Genomic DNA, 22,263 nt, shown 5'->3' with positions numbered 1-22,263 from the left:
ATATTAATAATATTTCATCATTTTTGTAGGCTTTCAAAATAATGTAGTTTCCCTACTGAACTTTCTTAAGAGTATCTATTTTTATTGTTACCTTGTCAAAGATCATGACTGCTACTTCCACATTTCAGAATTCAGCTGAAGAATAATAAATCTGCTCCACCCCATTACTTAACAATATCTGAATCCTTGATTTTAAATGTGTGTGTGTGTGTGTGTGTGTGTCTGTTGGTGCATGCATATGCTTATATAGTGAATTGTTTTGAGTTCTAATGCATTCTGCCTTCCTCTTCTGTTTTATGGGTAAGTCCATACCATTGACATTCAGGGCTATAAATGTGAAGTTCCCTCTCAACCCCCCTCCCTGCCATTTTATTTTAAAGAAAAGTAACAAAGAAGGAAATAAAGAATGGAGGGAGAGAAGATATCAAGGACTTGGTATCCAAAATGTGTTTTGCTTAGAACAATAGAATACTACTTTCTTTTTCTTTAGGATATTGCTTTTTGATCACACAAACCCAGGGTTTTCCCTCTTTGTTTACTCATTGACCCATAGACAGGTTGGCACTACTGAGAGACAACAATCATACAGTTCTCTTTCAGTATGCAAAGTGCTGTGATTAAAAAACCTAGAGAGCCCACCCTAGTGCAGTTCCTCTCTACTCTATCCCTTTTTAATCCTTGCCTTTTAGACTTGATTAAATCTATGCTGTTCAGAGAATAAAGATTCTGTTTTTAGGTCACTCTTGGCTTTGTTAATTATTTCTCTTGATTGTCATCCTGGGCTGGCATAGAAACCAGTGGCAGTCAGCTCCACAGGTTCAAAAGCTCCTGGAGAGAGCCCAATGTTCCCATTCTTTCCACTAGGGGAAGAGAAACTAAATACATCTTCTGCTTTGGTTCTAGACTCCTTTTCTTCCCACTTCTATCAGCCCAAAAGGGTAATCATGCCAAATTCTTTTATCTAGAAGAGACTATCCAATATCAAAGAAGAGACAGACAGAAAGCACATGGGGAAGGAGAGCAGGAAATATTGGCCACCATAGTCCATTAGAAATATTGCAGCCAGGGATAAACTTCTGACTGCAACAGCTTTCCTGTTTAGACACTGGTGGTGATGTTGATGGGGGTGATGCTCTGTGTGTGTGTGTGTGTGTGTGTGTGTGTGTGTGTGTGTACATGTGTACAATTAATATAGCCACTTTGACTGACACAGGATTCCAAGGTCATGGAAAATATCTCTGAGGAAGCAGTTTCACAAAACCAAGTCTGTTTAGCACTCAAGCACACCCTCACCCTCACCACTGGCACAAGCCACATCACTCTAGTTGCTACTGAAGGAAAGAGCTATGAGGGAACCAACCTAAGTGCAAGCATATGTTCTTGAGAGGAAAGACATGCTTTCATACTGGAATGGCTTTCTCCTTCTCCTTCTCTTTCTCCTTCAAGTATCTTATCTCCTAGAACTCTCTTTAACCAAACTTGAAAACCTGTACACAGAGCAAGACCTCAGTGGCCACTCAAATTCTGGGAAAGTGACAAGTATTTATGGTTAATATACAGTGAGATTCTGACACAGGGTTATATGATGAACTAGACCCCCCCCCCCTTTTTTCTCTTTATTTTTCATTATAAGAGATGATGCTCTGGGAGGGGGAAGGGAAGAGGGAAATTAAGGTAATATTTTTAATCAATACATTTTAAAAATATATATGTATACATATATACATATGTATGTACATATGTATATAATTTCCCCACCACATCTTATACTGTCAACAGAAATTAGAGAGAGAGTTAGTTTTAAGAGAGGCAAGGAGATAATGAATTCAGTTTCGGACATATTGGATTTTACGTGTTAATGGGTCATAAATGTCTACCAAGCAGGCAGCTAGAAATGTAGAAAGAATCCTAGGATGAAGTATAAGGGTAAAAATATGTATTAGACAGTCATCTGCATGACCTTGAAAAATTGAAGTGAAGGGAGACAAGGGAGTATAAAAGAGCAGAGGACCAAGAAGAAATCTTGACTGATATCTATGCTTAAGGAATGGGAGGAGAATTAGAAGCCAACAAAAGAGATGAGGAAAGAGCTCCATTATTTTATAGTCACTTCTTGTTTTGACCAAAAATAGTATTATTCAGCTGTCATACACCTTACTTGCTTAACTTGGTTTTGAATTACATTTCCATGACCTAAAACACACATACACATATACAACATCTAAATAAGAAAGCTGTTTCTTACCCTTACAATCACAAAATCAAATCCACCCACAACAAACCATCACATGCTATTAATGAAGATCTGCTGTAGATTCTGAAAGCAAGTGCCAGAAATGCTTTTGAACAAAGATGGCAGCCCTGGAATAATTGATTTAAACGGGACAAACTCCATTTAGATGTTTGAGCTCTGGTACATGGGTTAAAATGTTGTACAGATTACAGTGCAGGGGATTAATCAAGGGAATTTCCTTATCAATTTGATAAGCTTACATAGGGCAAAACTTTGTTAAGGATTTGCAAAGCATTTCTCTCTCTCTCTGGAGAGGATAGATATACCCACTGGTACTTTGTTGAGAAAATTTTAATCTCTGTGTCTGAGATGAATTAGTTGGCTCACCTCTTGGGAGTATGGAGTCTTGTAAGAGGTGTTATCCTTTTATGTTGAATTATAAAAGGGAGAAAACAGACTGCTTTCTAGACTTTTCACTTTTTGAGACCTTTCCCCTTTTGCCTTTCTTCCAAAGATTTTGTAGGAGCAATAAGTTATGGCAGATCCTCCCCTATATATCTTGCTTAAAGCATTAATAGCTACCTCACAGCAGAGGCACATTATGTGATTGCTCACGACATCTGAAGGAGAAACTATTGGACGATCTCATTCCTGAACCCCTCCTAAATAGAGGAAGTGGGGGATTTCATGGAGAGCACTAGCCTTGAGGTTTGCCTTGTGGATAACCCCAAGTTTAAGAATTTAGGTATATAGTCTTCTATGGGGAGAAAGCGACTCTCCAGAGAAGGATGACAGAAGGATGATTCTTGGAGACAAGGGGATTGCATAGGTGGCCTCCTAATGCTAAAATGATCACCCACAAGGGATGAAATCACAAAGTAGAAGAGCAAGCAACCTGGATATTTTTCATTCCCCTATTACAGTGAGACATTCAGACAATATGGGTGCTTTGGGAAGGTGACTATATGTATTTCCCTTTCAGGGGAGTAGAGGTTATCAGGTAGTCTTTATGGGATTAAAGAAGGACTCCCCAAAATGTTGGGGGATTGTCTTTCTAGTAGCCCCGAGCTCAACCCCCTTACAAAGAGAATAAAAACCGTGGGTTGATACTGAATCTGAAAGACTTTAGGACCCTGTAGAAAAGTGTGGCAAACTAGAGAAGGAAAATCGTGCGGATTATTTAGGGGCTATTGTGGATACATTGCATTTTTTTCTTCATTTTCTATACGGTGAAATAAAGGTTGGCCTGTACTTAATACTTGCACTGTTATCTTGAGTGCTTGTACAGGATCTGGGGACACTGGTGTCTATAACACCATAACACTTCTATATGAAGACCTAGACATAAGCTATGTTGGACATTTCTCAGAGTAAACTCTGGGTGAGGAAAGAATAGTCTATTTATCAAAAAGTGAGTAATATTTGTGAGTTAGCTTCTAAGATTAGACCTGGTCCCTGTGAGCCTGGGGCCTTGGGAGAATTGGGCCATGGCTAACAATAGTTACACCTCTTACATGTTTCCTTACCATGTGCTGGGAAGGGAATACGGAAATAATAGACTCTTTCAGCTCCATAATCTCCTGAATCACAGCTTTAAGAGAGAATTGAGGCTTTGTACCTGGTAGCCTAGAGGATACTTCTCTCTCTCCCTTTTTTGGCACTAACATCTGTGGAATGTTTTGTCTTCAGAATACTTTTCAGTGGTGTTCTGAGAGAGAAGCCAAAAGGTAGCAGCGCTCCTTTGTAAAGGTTTTTTGAGCTGCTTCTGTGCTCTAGGTGGAATACCAAGGCATGACAGGCCAAGTGCCTGGTGAAACACCGGTGTGGGCAACTACGTTTGGGACGGTTCCAATTTAATGTGGGAGACAAGGAAAAGACATTATTTTCCTGTTTTCAAACATTGAGTAATACTAAAGAGCTGTCCTCTTCTGATTTATTGAACTTTTGCTTAAACACTGAAAGGACCAGATTTTCACCTTAAGAGGCAACATGATATACTGGATAGGGTGTTGGAACTGGAATCAGGAGACCTGGGTTTGAGTTCTGTCTGATACACTTACTAGCTTTGTGGTCATGTATGAGTTACTTAACCTGAGAGAGAGGCAGCATGGCCTAGTAGATATGGCACTGGACTTAGAATTAGGAAGACATGAGTTCAGATCCTACCTCAGATATATAGTAGCTATTTAATTCTGGGCAAGTAACCTAACCTGTCTGTCCTTCAGATTCCCAATCTATAAAATGAAAGGATTGGACTCCAAGGCCTCTGAGGTCCCTTCCAACTCCAAATCCATGATCTGTGATCAATAAACCCTCAGATGCTCAGTTTCCTCATCTGTAAAATTGCAATAATAATGATACTTGCACTAACTGCGTTAAAGGGTTTTGTTGTGAAGAAGGTGTTTCATAAACCATAAAGGGCTACAGAAATGTAAGTTATTATTAAGAGAAAGAGTGAGATGAAGGTTACCAAAGCACAGTAGGCTCTATCATCTCAAATTCAAATTACAGCTTTGCCACTAACTTGGAACTTACTGAACAAATCATTTCATTTTCTGGTCTCCCTATAGAAGAGAAAATAATGATATCTGTTCTTTATAACTTAAAAATACTGTAAGGGCTGATGGAGCATTCTGAGCTCCTTGGAAAGGGTGGTATTAATGTATTGGTTATGTCATAAAGGTTGATTCACAAAGGGAAAAAGAACAAAAAAGTTTTTAGAAAAAGCAGAAACTCTCAAACCTTTTATCTGGGTAAAAATGAGCATAATGAGTTACATAACAGGTAATTTCATTTTATGATTAAAAAGGGATTTTAATCACCTTCCTACAAAGCACCTCATCTAAAAGATCTACTGTCATAGGAATTAGAGCCGGAAGGGTCAGAGAGCTCATCTCATCATCCCACCCCCCTCATTTTATGGATGATGAAAGTAAAACCCCAAGAGATTAAGATAGTTGCCTACAGACACATAGATAGTAAGTGATAGAGTCAGGTTTTGGGCTCAAACTCAGTTCCTCTGATCCCAAATCTAGTACTATTTCCAAAGTGCTCTTATCCTATGTTACTTTAGATGGGTCAAGTAAAGCAAAATACCATTGATTCAGTCAAACTAGCATTTATTGTGTACTGCATGCTAGGCACTGTGGCAAGTGGGAAGATACAAAGAAAGGCAAAACCTCCTCAGTCAACTCAAATTTTCAAACAGATCTATGGACTCATAAATTTAGGAGCTCCCTCCAAAGATGCCTATCAAAACCCATCCATGCCTGCCCCTCCTAAGGGAAACTGGTCCGTGACCTCACAAAAATTTGCTACAGTCCACCCAAAATGCTGAAGGTTTTCCTCACTTTCTCCTGACATCAAGAGGTTCCCAGTAGAATTCTCTGACTATCCATTTGTTTCCCCTCCTTCTCACCACTTAGCCAGCCCATTTTCTCTTTCATCCTTGCTCTTTGGAGTTCTGTTGTTGTGTTATATGTCACTCACAGCCTGGTCACTAGGGTTTAAATACTCCAGGTCTTCTGACTCCTCTTACTAAATATGCTGAATCAACTTAGCCATCTTCCCCTCCCCGTAAAAAGCATGTCCTTCATACCCTGAAAGATCAGTGGTTTCATCAGTATGGGCATGTGCAATGGGAGTGTGATACAAACCAACCAAACAAAAGGAAGAATTAGATGAAGAGTTCTAGAAACAGACCATAGACCTATCATGGAGGCATGATATAGTAACAGTGGAAGACTACAACTCTATGGACGCCTGCTTTAACCATTCAGCTCCTCACTCTCCTTGTTTTAATTTCATTCTTCCAAAGGGAGAGGAAGCAATAAGGGGAACTGCTCTTCTGGATATGATTCTGACCAAGAAGGAAGAATTGGTTGTGGAAGTAGAAGTGATGGAAACTTCAAGAGGAAGTGACAACTATATCTTAGAATTTGTGATAGAGAAGGGGATAGTCTGACTCACACCCTGGATTTTGGGATGATAGATTTCAAAGAGTTCAGAGAACAAATAGGTAGAATTTCATCTCCTGAAATTTTATAGCCCAAGAGAGATGGGAAGTTTCAAAAATGAAATTCTAATGATAGGAACAGAAAGTATTTTCACAAAGAGTAAGAGGGGATGATGTCTAAAGAGACTGATGTGGATACACAAAGAACTTGATGACCAACTCCTATTTTAATTTTTTTAATTTTTTTGTTTTGTTTTCATTTTGGCTAGGCAATGGGGTTAAGTGACTTGCTCAGGGTCACACAGCTAGTAAGTGTTATGTGTCTGAGGCCGGATTTGAACTCAGGTCCTCCTGAATCCAAGGCTAGTGCTCTATCCACTGCGCCCCCTAGCTGCCCCCAGCTTCTATTTTTAAAAGACAAACAAGGGCAGATAATGGAATAGGAATAAAAATGATAGATAGGGCCCTATAAGAAGAAGGGGGGGAATAGCTAGGTGGCACAGTGGAGCAACCAGCCCTGGAGTCAGGAGTAACAGAGTTCAAATCCAGCCTCAGATACTCACTAGCTATGTGACCCTGGGCAAGTCACTTAACCCCAACTGCCTCCCAAAAAAACAAAAACAAAAAACAAACCCATTAAAAAATAGGAATGTTAAAGCTCAGAATAAGCTATGGTTGGCAGTATATATATGTACAACATGGTCCCAGGTTGTGAAACCCCTTGACAGATAGCATATAGTCTGTAGATAGAATGTCAGCCTTAGAGTGAGGAAGACTGAAGTTGAAGCCCCACCTCTGATATACTGTATACTGCCTGTGTGATCCTGGACAATCGCTTAACTGCTCAGTGACCTCCTCAGCACTCCAAGACTGTAAATGATAGAACAGTTGCAGATGGGCATTGGCAGAAGTTTCCTTCACTGAGAACTCCCGACCTATGCCAATGAAATCTCAAGTGTAGACAAAATGAAGTAAAATAACCGCCCCACAAAATAAATGATACTCATTAGATACAGATCAATTAAGCTCTATTCTCTCTCTCTTTGGGCACAGGGGGAAGTGGGTCTACAAAATAACTAATTATGTGCCCTCAGGAAAGTTCCTTCCCATCTCTCGGCTTTAGTGTCCAAATCTGTAAGGGAGAGAGTTGATTCAAATAATCTCTAAGGTTCCTTCCAACCCTGAAGTTCTAGGAATGATATCACTTTTACAAGATTAATTTCTCCCCCTTTAAACTCTGAAGAATGAATTCCTTGAGAACAAGGACTGTCTTTTGCCTTTCTTTGCATTCACAGCACTAAGCACAGTGCCTACCATATAGTAGGTGTCAAATAAATGCTTATTGACTGTCTGACTCTTCTCCTAGATGGTCTTTCCCATAGACCTAAGAAGGCTGGATTAGGTGACTTCCAACAGTAAGATTCTATGAATTAGAATAATTCTGAAGAAAGCACTATACTTGTCAGCAACACAATTACACTTTGGTCTATCAGTCAGTCAACTAACATTTACTAGCATCTACTGTGCCCCTGACACACTGTGCTAAATACTGAGGATACAAAGAGAGGCAAAACATAGTTCTTTCTCTCAAGGAGCTCACAATTTAATGAGAGAAACAACATGCAAACAACAGTGTACAAACAGGAGATAGAGACAGAGACAGACACACAGAGATAAATATAGATATCTATATCTGTCTATCTCTATTTCCTGTTTGTTTATAGATACCTATTTGTTTGTAAATATTTATAGATATCTATATCTCCTGTTAAGACAGAGTTGTTTGAATGTTGTCTGTATATATATTGCATTTATATATAGATACATGTTGCATGTATTTCTCTCTCTCCCTTTCTCTTTCTCTCTTTCTCTGTCTCAGTAGCTGGGTGGCACAGAATAGACTGCCAGTCCTGAAGTCAAGAAGATTCATTTTCCTGAATTAAAATCTGGCTTCAGATACTTATTAGCTGTGTGACCCTGAGTAAGCCATTTCACCCTGCCTGCCTCAGTTTCCTCATCTGTAAAATGAGCTGGTGAAGGAAATGGCAAACCACTCCAGTATCTTTGCCAAGAAAATCCCAAAAGGAGTCTATAATTTCTTCTACCTTCTTCTACAATTATCCTATATTTCCTTACTGGTAAACTTCTTAAATGAGTATTTTCTACTTGCTGACTCCATTTCTTCATTGACCACTCACTCTTCAACAACCTGATATATTTTTGGTCTTCATCACTATCCTGAAACTATTCCTCTCCATGATTACCACTGACCAATTGTTAATTGCCAAAGGATTTTTCTCAGTTATGTTCTGTCTTGACCTTTCTGCAGCATTTGACACTATTGGCCATTAGAATGTGAGCTCCTTGAGGGCAGAGACTTTTTTCTTTTCAGTTGAATTCCTATCATGTAATAGGGGCTATACAAATTAAGCACTTACATGTTTGTTGACTGATTTGCCACCTCTTTAAAAACAAACAAACAAACAAAAAACCTGATACCAACTCAATTTGGACTTCTGGTTTATGCTTGCTTGGATTCCAACTCGGATTCTTCCCTCTCTCCCCACAAAAGGGCATAGCCCACCCCTGTATTCCATGCTCACCCAAATTCCTGGCATATTTTTCCCTACCTGACTTAAGACATGTCTTCAAATTTTTACTGGGATCTTCAGTTTACAACTCAGACTCAACATGTCCAAAAGTGATCTCATCATCTTCTTACCAAAGCTTACCCTTCTTCCCAACTTCCCTAATTATGTTGACGTTGTTTCTATTCCCCCAAAGCTCAAAACCTCAGTTATTTTTTAATCTTCCTTCTTCATCATGCTCCACATCCAATTAGGTACAAAATCCTATTGAATTCTACTCTGCCTGTATCCTTACCATCACTTCCCTACTTTACACTGACACCTCCACCACCTAGTAAAGACACCTCATTAACTCCTATCTAGATGATTGTAAAAGTCTAATTGGTCTCTTCACTTCCAATCTTACCCCATCTCCAATCTACCCTTCACACCATTGCCAACATAATCTTCTTAATGTACAGGTCTCATCATGTCATTCCCCTGTCCAAAAACATTCAGTGGCTCCCCATTTTCTAATATAAGAGCTCCTTAGTCTGTTATTTATCATTTGGTTCCAATTTTATTCCATACTATTTCTCTTCATCTACCCATGCATTTCATGTTCCAGCCCAGCTCGGCTAGTAATTGTTTTCTGATTCTGTCCTGTATCTTCTACCGCCCGTGCATTTGTGCAGTCCACATCTCACAACCCTTTCCCTTTCTGTTGAAATCCTCTTTTTTTTTTTTGGCTAGGCAATGGGGTTAGTTGACTTGCCCAGGGTCACACAGCTAGTAAGTGTTATGTATCTGACACCAGATTTGAACTCAGGTCTTCCTGAGTTTAGGGCCGGTGCTCTATCCACTGCGCCACCTAGTTGCCCTGAAATCCTTCTCTTTTGCGGCACAGTTTAGAAGCCACTTCCTCCACGAAAACTTCCCTCCAACCCCCAAGCTGAAAGTAATCTCTCCTTTTTTCAATTTTTTAATAACTATAACCTTTTCTGGACCTCCCCTTTGTATTTCATACTCTACTTTCTGTCATGCTTATTTTATATATTTTCTGGCTCATTAAATTATAAATTCCTTGAGGACAGGCATAGTATCATTTTCCATTTCTGTATCAGATTATTGTATAGATTATATATAATGTATATATGCATATATATGTATGTGTATAGACACAAAAAATATTCTATATCCCCAGCATCTGAGGCAATATCTTATTATATAGTAAACACTCAATGCATGTTTGTTGCTGTCTAATTTAAGCTTAGATTTGATATGAAAACATTACCATAGATATGCATGGCTTGTCTCCCCTCCTCCTAGCTTCTGATAAGCCTCATCACCACACTGGGCTGGGTGATCCTAAGAATGTGTTTGTGGGGAACCACTATATTCATGAGCAGCAAAGTGAAAAATTCTTTCAGTTGTAGAAAGTCTGCTTTTTCCTCCAAGAGTGGATGGAAGGAAAATTATGTGTCACAAATAATGTATTTCTCTAACTCTACTATATTTTTCATCTCAAGGTGTACAGTAGAAAGTATGTTGCAATTGGATTTGAAGGACCTGGGTTCAAATCCTGACTCTGGCACCTAGAACTTGGAAAATTCACTCAATCTTTCTGGGTCTCAGTTTCCTTATCTGTGAAATTAAAGAGTAGGCCTCATGACCTCTAAAGTCTTTTATCACAGTAAATCTAAGATGCTATGAGTTCAACATTTCTTGTTATCAGGACAAAGCATAGGTAGTGGGGTACAATATAAAGAACATAGGTCCTGGAGGTAAAGGATGTGGGGTCAGAATCCATCTCTGACTTACTAGCTGTGTGATCTTGAGCAAGTCATTTATTTAACTTTGGTTAAGCGAGACTTGTTTTCCTCATGTTAAAATAAGAAGGTTGTATTAGCTGGAATTTCAGTCCAGAGCTAAGATCCTATTATTCTGACTGGGGAAGAGGAGAGTTCTTGGCATGGGCTCAAGAATGGGGCTTGATGCTAGGCAAGGCATTTAACTCTTATGTGCCTCAAACAACTCCCTAAAGAGTTATTTACTAAGGCTAAGGCACAGACAGATTGTCTGATAAAGTCTCAGATAAAGTCCCCAAACTAATAAAGTCTCAGATCTCTTGCATATTCACGTATTCCTCTTCATCAAATGAAGCATTTTGGAAATACTAATCCAATATGTCTTTCTAGGGATAGCTAAGTGGCACAGTGGATAAAGCTCTGGCCTTGGAGTCAGGAGGACCTGAGTTTAAATCTGGCCTCAGATACTTACTACTTGTGTGACCCTGAGCAAATCACTTAACTCTGATTGCCACACACACACACACACACACACACACACACACACACACACAAAAGCAATATCTTTTTCTAAGAGCCCATGAAAGAGGGACTGTGTCTTATATAGGCAGTTAGATGGCGCAGTGGAAGGAGCCCTGGGCCTGCAGTCAGGAAGACCTGAGTTCAAATTTAACCTCACACAATTATTTAGCTATGTGATCCTGGGCAAGTCCCTTAACCTTTGTCTGCCTCTGATTCCTCATCTGTAAAATGGGGATAATAATAGCACCCATTATCTCAAATGAGATAATGATTGTAAAGTGCTTAGAATAGTGCCTGGCTCATAGTAAGCACCATATAAATGTTGCTGAGTCGTTTTTTGGTCGTGTTTGACTCTTTGTGACTCCATTTGGGTTTTCTTGAGAAACATACTAGAGTGGTTTGCCATTTCCTTCTCCAGCTGATTCTACAGATGAGGAAACTGAGGCCAACAGAGTAAAGTGACTTGGCCAGGGTCACACAGCTAGTAAGTGTCTGAGACCAGATTTGAACTCAGGAAGAGGGGCCTTCCTGACTCCAGGTCCAGCATTGCACCACCTAGCTGCCCAGACAAATGTTAGCTATTATTATTATTACCTAAGGCATAGCACACACTTGAAATATTTGTGAAATTGTGGAATGGGATGAACATTTTGTTGTTGAGTCATCCAGTCACTGAGCCACCTAGCTGCCTCCATTACTGCATTTTATAGTAATCTTTAATTTTTGATAGGTGGAGGAAGGAAGGAGCAAGAGAAAATACCTGTCAAAGTACTGATGAACTTGTTTCAATAGTTTCCATCTTTTGATACACGTTAGTCCCCCAAGCTGATAAAGTCTCAGATCTCTTGTATATTCACGTATTCCTCTTCATCAAATGAAGCACTTTGAAAATACTCATCCAATATATCTTTCTAGGGATAGCTAAGTGGCACAGTGGATAAAGCTCTGGCCTTGGAGTCAGGAGGACCTGAGTTTAAATCTGGCCTCAGATACTTACTAACTGTGTGACCCTGGGCAAGTCACTTAACCTCTGTTTGCCTTTAGCCACTAGAGAGGAAAATGGCAAGCCACTCCAGTATCTTTGCCAAGAAATGCCATCTTTTATAACTTAAATTTAAACCAAGATATTGCTGTATACATGTAAGAAAGACATTCTCACTGTGTTCCAACACTTAAGGTGCTATCTTTTTCTTGGGGTGTGGGGTTTGGGGCAGATTCATGGAACTCCTGGTGTGGAGATATCCTCCACCCATAAAAAACTGCAACATGTAGCATCAGAGAACTGTCTGGGGGGCTTTGAGAGGCTATGTGACTTGCCTACGGTAACACAGCTAGGATATGTCAGAGGTAGGCAGGACTCAAACCTAGACCTTCTAGGTTCCAAGGACAGCTCTTTATCCACTGGGCTATGCTGCTTCTTACTTTGTTTAAACCGGAGACTAATTTCAATGCACACTAATTTCAATACACACGAAACAATCAGCCAGGACTATATGCTACATTTTTTTAAGCAGACCAGCGATTTTATCAGTGCAGAGCTCTGAATGAAGAAGGAATTTAAATATTTAAATATTCGTTTTACTAATGCAGATTAGCACTTTCCCTGCGATTTACAGTCTTAGCGAATAACCTTGCTATGCCTCAATTTCCTCATATTGTCAAATGAGGGGATTAGACGCCATGGATTCTAAGTGCCTTTCAGCTCTAAATCTATGGTTATGAATGACTGTGACATTTTCTTCCTATATTAAATTGGTACAAGCTTGGACCAACATCAGCAAACTAATTTCATCATTCTATTAAGTAACAATCAATGTCAAGTCATAAAAAGGAAAATTAAATGTAAAATACATAGTGTTATATAATATTATATATTATTATACTAATGTGATATTAGCATAAAAATATTAGGATAATATATTAGTATAACTGTATTAATTACATAATATATGATCCTCAATCATTGCCTGAATATTAGATAAGCCTTTATATTTTGATTTGAGGGAGAAGCTATTTGGTCAGTGTTGAGAATTCTCTTTTACTAAATGTTTGGAATGCTATGATTGGAATGAAATCTGTTGTACAACAATAACCCACTGATATCTCCTCAACCCCCTCTATGTTTGTAGAGCTCCAAGATATCACAGGTGGTCTTCAGTCTTACCTGAAAACTCTGCCTTGTTTTCAGGGCCCACTAGTAAGTGGGCTCTCAGCTTTGACCTCACTTCCATTATCAATCTGAGACCTCTAGATTAGATTAGTTCTCTGACTTCTCATACAAGCTACAAATTCCCCTTAAATCTCCACTGCCACCATCTTTTAGTGACTTTAACAATTCACAGGAATGAAAGGCAGTGGCTTCCATTGCCCATGGCAATTCATTTAATCTACTGTGATTCTTTGCCCTGGGCAAGGCCATTATTCAGGAAAAGATTTCACACACCCAGGAGACATATAATTGAAGATACAATTGATGGACTTTATGCTTTGAGAACCTATTTGACACTAATTGTAATCTCAAGCAGCATTTTAGTCTATATTAATAATCAAATTCCTTTTGTAGATGGGAAAATAATACTACATTTGTGAAATGGCTTTTTCAAACCTTCATAGCAAGTAACTAAACTGTCAACAAAGCTGAATATGAACTCTGGAAGTTCAGTCTATGACTTCTAATTGCTTGTTCTAAGCAGTATTAAAAAATCTTGCCCTTCTGGTCAAATGGTGCTTTCCTCAGTACAAGTGGAGGTGGGGGCTGCTGAAGGGGGGATTTGTTATCTATCTAATCACTCTTTTATACACTCAGCTGAAAAGAAACTTTAAAAAATACATAGGATCATGGTTTTAAAGCTGGAAGGGCATTTAGAGGACATATTTTGCCCTTGGAAGAAAGGAATAAGATAATAAATTGATTTTTCAAGAATAGTTTTGGATTTTGATAAGATTGGGCATCTGAAAAAAAAATCAATGTTTTGATTTGTCAGTGGCAAGATGAGATACAAGTACCAACCCCTCAAGCCTCCCAACAGTCAGCAATTTACAGTGGAGGAAAAACTGCAGTTTAAGTGCCAAGGGTAAAAATGTGCTTATATTTGGTCTCTGTTTATATTGTAGCAAGGTAGTAGTGGTCTAATGGATAGGAAGCACATTGGCTTTAGAGTCAGAAGACCTGGGTCCAGATCCTGCCTCTGCTACCTGAGTAACAAGAAAAGTCACATCATGCTCCAATGGCTTAAGCAGCTCTTTAAGAATATGATTTTTTAAAAAATATCATTTAAAAAAAAGAATATCAATTACAGACAAGTTGCCATGCTAAATAACTGAGAGCAGTTTCCAGACCAGAAGTTCTCTGTACCTATGAAATCATAGGTAAAAAAAAAAAAAGATTATAAACCCTAGGGATAGGCACCATATCTCAAGGGTGCTTTACTTCATTGCTCAGGCTACACAAACGTAAAAAAAAAAATGCCCTTAGATAGTTGCCAACCCTTTTTGTTTATTTAAATGTAGAATTTTTTAAAAATCACTTTTTCCACTTCATAGCTTCTCTTGAAGAGGGTATAAAAATAGCAGTGGCAGCAGGAGTCAAGCTATTTTTTGAAATGGCAAAATCAGAAGGGCTAGGCCATCGCCCCCAATCCTCCCACCTCTCCTCCTTGAAATGTCTCTCTCTCTCTCTCTCTCTCTCTCTCTCTCTCTCTCTCTGTCTGTCTCTCTCTGTCTGTCTCTCTCTGTCTGTCTCTCTCTTCCTTACAGCCAACCTCTAAAACAGAAGTTTCTAAATGACCCGCCTGACTCAGAGAGCCCTTTTAACAAGAAATCCCAGGGCCCGGCTGTCACTGCCCAAACACTAACCAAACTCGAACTGCTGGGTGAAAGATGCATCTTCCCTGTTAAGCTGGGCTAGGTTTTGCCAAGAGGGGGCAGGGCAGAGCTTGGTGGTGGAGGGGTGGGGACTGATATTAAGAGAATAGCAGGACAGCGCGGGAGAAGGAAAAGCTTGGAACTCAATGACACTAGGAGGGACAGAATTGGGATCGGAGAAGACTTTGAGGTTTACAGCCGCCGCAGAGGGAAATGTATCACACCAACAGAAGCCCGCGGTGTGTATCGCCCGGGATAAGAAATTTAAAGCACCGCTTTAAAATTAATCCCAGCAAGGGAGTCCTTCAATGAATACACAACACATACATACACACACACACACTTGCACACGCACGCACACAGCACAGGCAAGCTCAGTCAACCTGGCTTGCAAAAAGTCGCTTCTTGCTCTTGACTCAGTTGGCCGGCTGGTCCTTGGGCTTATCGCCACGGTCCTGGGGCCAGTTACCCAGGGATCAGCACTCAACGCTTGCCCCTCCACCAGCCCAGGAGAAAAGTTTGTCTGCGAGTCTGAGGGGCTCGCCTTACCTGTTGATCTTGAGGGCGAATGCCCTGCGTTCGGCGGTGGGCAGCGTCGCCATGCCCGGCGCTCTCTCCTGCGTTGTCTCTAGGGTCCTGGGCTGGGTAGAAGGGGGCGGTGAGCAAGAGAGCCTCGGCAGCCGGGCATGCTGAGGGAGAAGTGAGCCTCATCTGTCAATTCTGGGTGGAAACTTCCGCATTTTCACCTTCACTGAAATCACCCAGGGGGAGGGACCAGCCTCCTAGTTGCGGCTGGCTGCCAGCTAACCCTGGTCTGTCTGTCACCTTCCTCTTTCACGGAAATCTGAGCCCAGAAAACCCTTGGAGTTTTCACTTCTGCAAGGCTTGAGGCAAACACACGTACACACACTCATGCACACGCGTATGCACACACGCGCGCACGCTCCTTCCCTCTCTTTCCCTGGGACTTCCCAGACCAATAACAACAATAACTCTCACCCATGGGTGCACTAGCAACAGCAGTCGGGATTATTTGCTGTAAATGCAAGCTTTTTTCTAATAGTCTCTCTTCCTTCCCGTTTCCTCCCTTAAGTAGGTCTCAGCCAGACCCCAACATACAGTCAGCCTCTCCCATTACCACTGATGGTGTGACTGCTTGGTGCTGTTGGAAAACTTTGTATGCTATGGTTCCTCAGGCAAAACTATCCCGGGAACCTTGGCAAATATACAGAGCCTTTATGCATTTGCCCTCAAATCTGTGACTAGCCTATTATGTTAGCCAGGACAAAGCCCATACGTGTCTCTGTCTGCCTCTCTCCTTCTTTCTCTCTCGCTTTTTCCCTCCTGCCTCTCTCCTTCTTTTTCTCTTGCTCTCTTTTCCCCTCTCTCCTCGTCCCTCTCCTATTCTTCCTCTCTCATCTCTCTTGTCTCTCTCCCTTTTGTACCCTCTATTATCTTTTTCATTAATTTCTCAATCTCTCTTCTCCTTTCCTCTCCTTTCTCTCTCTTACCCTTTCTTATCTCTTTCTCTCTTGTTTCTTCTCTCAACTCCTCTCCTATCTCTTTTATATCCTTTTGCTCTCATCTTTCTCTTTTTCTTATTTTCTCTTTCAAATCTCTCTCAACTCCTCTCTCATCTCTCTCTCACTCTCAAATCTCTTTCATCCTTTCTTTTATCCCTTTCTTCTCTCTCTCCACTCCTCATCTAATTTCATCTCTTTCTCCTCCCTGTGTATGTCTTTATTTCCCCCTTCAACATCTTTTGTAGGCAGAGGAAGAAAAGTGACTAGAATACTTAAGGTAAATTAAATATGGATGTTTACTGTAATTATGTCTGTCAGCCTGTGCCCATTAAAAAGATGCCAAAGTTAAATCTATCCTAGAAATAAGCAAATGGGGCAATCAGACTGATGAAAGGAGTACATAAACATCATTAAGGTAAATGCCTTTCTTTGAGTAAATACCACACACCACAATCAAATATGTGTGATTTGGGAATACATTGCATTCTACTGTTCATTTTCTGCTTTAGATGTAACTAACTAAAACTCAGATCCAGATTACTACTGCCTATGGTTCTTATTTGACGAAGTCATGCTTACTAGAGAGGCAGCTAGCCTAATGGATGGGGCACTGACCCTGGAGTCTGGAAGACCCAAGTTTGGGTTCCACCTCAGCTGTGAGACTAGAGAAGTGATTTAGTTTCTCCGAGCCTCAAGTTACTTATCTGTAAGATGAGAGTACCAGTAGCACCTACCTCACAGAATTGTTGTGGGGGTCAAATGAGATAATATATGCAAAGTGTTTTGCAAAGCATGAAAGTAAATGAAAATCTCAACTTTTAATATTATCTATCTTCAATTTTTTTAATGGTATGGCAGCCTTCTCTCCCAGTTTATTATTTTCTTGCACTTAAACAGGGCAAAGTTTTGCCTAAAGTATTTTGCATAATTTGTATTGCAAGAATAAAATACTTGAGGCTCTTCTGCCTCTTACCAATCTCTTTCATAATTTCTGCATGTTTTCTGTAGCTCAAAGTAACTCATCAGAGCTGGTTAGTTAACTTTTTTTTTTAAAAAGATCAAAGGCACTCAAGCATTCATTATGACAAAGTTCGAAGGTATAAAATTGCATAGATTGCAAAAAAGAGATAAAAGGGGAAAACAGATCAAAATTTGAGACAATTCACTCGAAAAGTCTCCTTATACTTTCCTGGAGAAAATGAGTAAAGTTAGCAAGATATTAAAGATTATGATCCATTCATGGTCTCCAGATTGTGGTTTAAATGAAGGACTGACTGCAAGCTTTTTGGACTAGATCACAGGGGTGGGGAACCTGCAGCCTTGAGGGCACAGGTGGAATTCTAGGTCCTTGTGTGTGGCCTTTTGACTGAGTCCAAGTTTTACAGAACAAATACTTTTATTAAGAGGATTTATTCTGTGAAGTTTGGATTCAGTGAAAGGGCCATACTTGAGGACCTAGAGGGCCACCACATGTGACCTCGAGGCTGCAGGTTTCCCACCCCGGTAGGAAATAGTCCAAAAATATATATGTATATATGATAAATATATGTAGATATATACATATTATACATATATTTTATTTCTACATAAATATGTGTAGATATATTTGCATGTATTTATCATTCCAGTGATAAAATATTGTATAATAAAATACAATGTACAATATAAAATATAATGTATACAATTATAATATATAATGAAACAATACAAAATACATAAACAACATAAATTATTTCTATAATGACAGAAAATATAAATAATAAATATTATGTAATATATTCTCATTATGACGATAAATATATGTAAATATATTTATATATTTAAAATACATATCTCCCCAACAGATTAAGGTCAAAGGATTTAAACAGGCAGTTTCAAAAGAATAAAAAGAGGCTATCAGTGGTTGTATATAACAACTCCAAATAACTAATAATCAGATAATTGCACATTAAACAAAATAGAAAAATAGTAGTTGTTGGAGGGGTTGTGGGAGTACAGACACCCTAATATGCTACTGGTTTAGCCATTCTGGAAAGCAATCTAAAACTATTCCTCATATGTCACTCAGCTATACATCTGAAACTATTCCTCAAATGTCACTCAACTGTCACTCAACTGTACATATCCTTTAACATAGTGATACTACTATCAATAGGCATTTGAACCAAAAGATCAAGAACAAAAGGAAAGGAGCCATGTCTAACAAATATTTACAGCAACACTGTTTGATTTAACAAGGAACTGGAAAGTAAGGGAGTGCTAGTCAATTGGGAAACAACTGGAAAAAATGGAATAGGAACAGAATATCATTTCATAAGGAGTGATGAAAAGAATAGATTCAGAGAAAACTGAGAAGATTTTTTTCAACTGTTGCAGAATGAATTAAGCAGAAACAGGCGAATGATTTGTTCAATGACTAAAATGATGCAAAGAAAAAAACTGAATGACTCAAGAACATTGATAAATGAAATAACCAATGATTACTCTGACTGAAGATGAAGTATGTTTTCCACTTCTTGATAGAGAGGTGATGTACTCAAAATGCAGAATAAAACATACATTTTCAGCCACGGCCAATTGCATAATTGTTTTGTTTGTTGTTCAGTCATGTCTGATTCTTCATGACCCAATGTGGGATTTTCTTGACAAAGATACTGGTGTGGTTTGCCATTTCCTTCTCTAACTCATTTTACAGATGAAGAACTGAGACAAACAGGGTTAAGTGACTTACCCAAGGTCACACGGTAAGTGTGCCAGCTCAGATTTGAACTCAGGAAGATGCGTCTTCCTAACTTCAGGTCTGGAACTCTATTTACTGCATCACCTAGATGCCCTATATGTCTTTTGTTTAAATATACTTATTTGTTATAAGGGAGAATGTCTATTAAATGAGGGGTGGGAGTGGGGGAAGGAGTTATCTGCACAAACTTTTTAGATAATCATAGTGAGTCAAAAGAAAAAAAGAAAGAAAAGCATCAGCAAATATTTTTAAATATACAGAAGAGAGCAAAAGGAAGTTTATAAAGGGATCAAGAAAAGTTGAGTTTTCTTAAAATTCATGCAACATTTAAAAAATATTTCCTTTTTACTATTATGAACTTGACAGATCATACAAATTAACAATCACACATGAACATTTCACTATACAAAGAAGAACAGAAAAAAAGGGATCACAAAACTGTGACTCTCCACTGTATATAGCTTAGGGTTTGAGGATTTTTTTGGGGGTGTATTTCAAATTTAATATGCTAGTTCCAACACTGTCCTAATTGTCTATGTACCTTTCTAAAGTTTATTCTACCCTCTTCTGTGTTTTTTAAATGATTCATTGACATTCTTTCCTTTATTTTCTTCCTTTTTATTTGGTATTATTATCATTACTCTCTCACTCCCTCCAATTTTGCTCCCCAATAAAGTCTTCCCTTGTAACAAATAAGTATGCTCATGCAACACAAAGCTATACACTGATTATGTCTGAAAATGTATATCTTATTGTATATCTCCAACCCATCACCTTTCACCATAATGTTAAATTTAATATACAATTTTTTAAAATGCCATACGTAAGTTCAGAGTTGATATTTGTTAAGTTTGTAGTAAAAATTCTTTTTAATTAAAAGCTTAAAAATCTATAAATCATATCAGAGAATTCTGCAAGTGAACTTTTGAGATTTCTTGTGACATTCCAATACTCCAATATACTTGCAATCTCATTGACATCCTTTCAATTTTGCAATTTACTCAACAAACTTGGAACCTTTTAAAAATTCTTTTGACATTTTGAGAATACCAGAATAACACAATGGACTGTATTATCTCTTGTTCTTACATGACCTGTCCAGCTTATTTAACAATATATTTCTTTGATGACATCTTTTACACTGCTTCCCCAGCATAATTCTTTATAAAGTATTTCTGCCCATGTGTGTCTACTATGCACCTCTCTTTTGTCCTTTGGTGGTCCTTAACTTTAATTTTTTTGGAGACTGTTGTGACATGCAGACATGTCACATTTATAGATTAATCAGGAATTTAATACATCTCTCTTTTCCACACACAAATTTGAAGAGTAACTTGAATATTGATAGCATGCCTGGAATGCACTCACTCCTAATGGCTACCTCATAAAATCTTCTCTTCCTTTGGGACACAGCTCAGGCCCCACATTCTCTATGAGGTCTTTCTCTATCTCCCTAATTACTAGCATCCTCTCTTCCAAACTACCATTTAACTGCTTTGTATCTGTATTGTTCACTTTATATTTATGTTGCATATACTTACATATGTACTTGCTATTTTCCCACTAAAATGTAAGCTCCTTGAGGGTAGGAATTGTTTTTTTTTTTTGATATTTGTATCCCTAGTACCTAGAAGAGTGCCTGGCACATAATATGGGCTTAATAAATGCCTATTGATTGATTTTATATTTTATTTTCTGGCAGTCTGTATTTTTTTTCAAACATGTAAAAACAATTTTTAGCTTTCATTTAAAAAATTTTTTGACTTCCGAATTCTCACCTTTCTTCCCTTCCCCCTTCCTTGAGGCAGTAAATAACCATATAACATATGGTTATACACATTATACATGTGTAAAATATAATTCCAAATTAGCGATATTGCAAAAGAAAACACAGACCAAAAAAAAAAAAACCCAAGAAAAATAAAGCTTTAAAAAGTATGCTTTAATCATACTCTATCAGTTGTTTCTCTGGAAGTGGAGAACATTTTTCATCATAAGTCTTTAAGAATTGTCTTGGATCATTCTAATCCTGAGAATAGCTAAGTCATTCACAGTTGATCATGTTTATGATATTGCTGTTACTATGTACAATGTTCTGGTTCTGCTCACCTCACTTTGCATCACGTCATAAAAACCTTTCCAGGTTTTTCTGAAGCATCCCACCCCATCCATCACAATCATATACCACAACTTGTTCAGCCATTCCCCAGTTGAGAGGCATTCCCTCAATTTCAAATTCTTGGCCACTACAAAAAGAGCTGCTATAAACATTTTTGTACAAATTGGTCCTTTTACCTTTTCTTTGACGTCTTTGGGATATTGACCTAATAGTGGCATTGCTGGGTCAAAAGGTATGCACAGTTTTATAGCCCTTTGGCCATAGTTCCAAATTGCTCTCCAGAATGGTTGGATCAGTTCACAACTCCACCAACAGTGCATTAGTGTCCCAATTTTCCCACATCCCCTCCAACTTCCTTTTCTGTCATATTAACCAGTCTGATAGGTATGGTATTGTAGCTTACAGTTGTTTTAATTTTCATTTCTCTAATCGATAGTGATTTAGAGTATTTTTTCATATGACTATAGATAGCTTTGATATATTCTTCTGAAAATTTCCTGTTCATATTCTTTGACCATTTATCAATTGGGGAATAACTTGTATTCTTATACATTTGATTCTGTTCTCTATGTATTTGAGAATTGAGGACTTTCTCAGAGAAATTTGATGTAAAAATTCCCCTATCCCCCAGTTTTCTGCTTATCATCTAATTTTGGTTGCATTGATTTTGTTTGTACAAAAGCTTTTTAATTTAATCAAAATTATCCACTTCATATGTCATAATTCTATCTCCTTTTCAGTCATAAATTCTTCCCTTATCCATAGATCTGACAGGTAAAATATTGCATGCTCCCCTAATTTGTTTATAGTATTACCCTTTATGTCTAAATCATTTATTCATTTTGACTTTATTTTGGTATACAATGTGACATGTTGGTCTATACCTAGTGTTTTCCAAAATGCTTTCCAGTTTTCCCAGCAAGTTATGTCAA

General features: G+C 38.5%; 1 protein-coding gene across 1 annotated transcript in view; it reads right to left on the bottom strand.

Moving 5' to 3' along the window:
• DOCK8 (dedicator of cytokinesis 8) overlaps positions 1 to 15,657 on the bottom strand; it is a 316,592-nt gene extending 300,935 nt beyond the window's left edge. The window contains exon 1 of the mRNA XM_027839563.1: positions 15,499 to 15,657. Within this exon, the coding sequence (XP_027695364.1) occupies positions 15,499 to 15,551 (53 nt within the window). The 5' untranslated portion in view covers positions 15,552 to 15,657. The remainder of the gene's footprint in view (positions 1 to 15,498) is intronic.
• Between the last annotated feature and the right edge of the window lie 6,606 nt (positions 15,658 to 22,263).

The sequence above is a fragment of the Vombatus ursinus genome, unplaced genomic scaffold, assembly GCF_900497805.2.
Source record: "Vombatus ursinus unplaced genomic scaffold, bare-nosed wombat genome assembly UNPS02014832.1, whole genome shotgun sequence".
Taxonomy (NCBI): Eukaryota; Metazoa; Chordata; class Mammalia; order Diprotodontia; family Vombatidae; genus Vombatus; species Vombatus ursinus.
The sequence above is the reverse complement of the archived record's forward strand: the minus strand, read 5'-3'. Positions and strand labels throughout refer to the sequence as shown.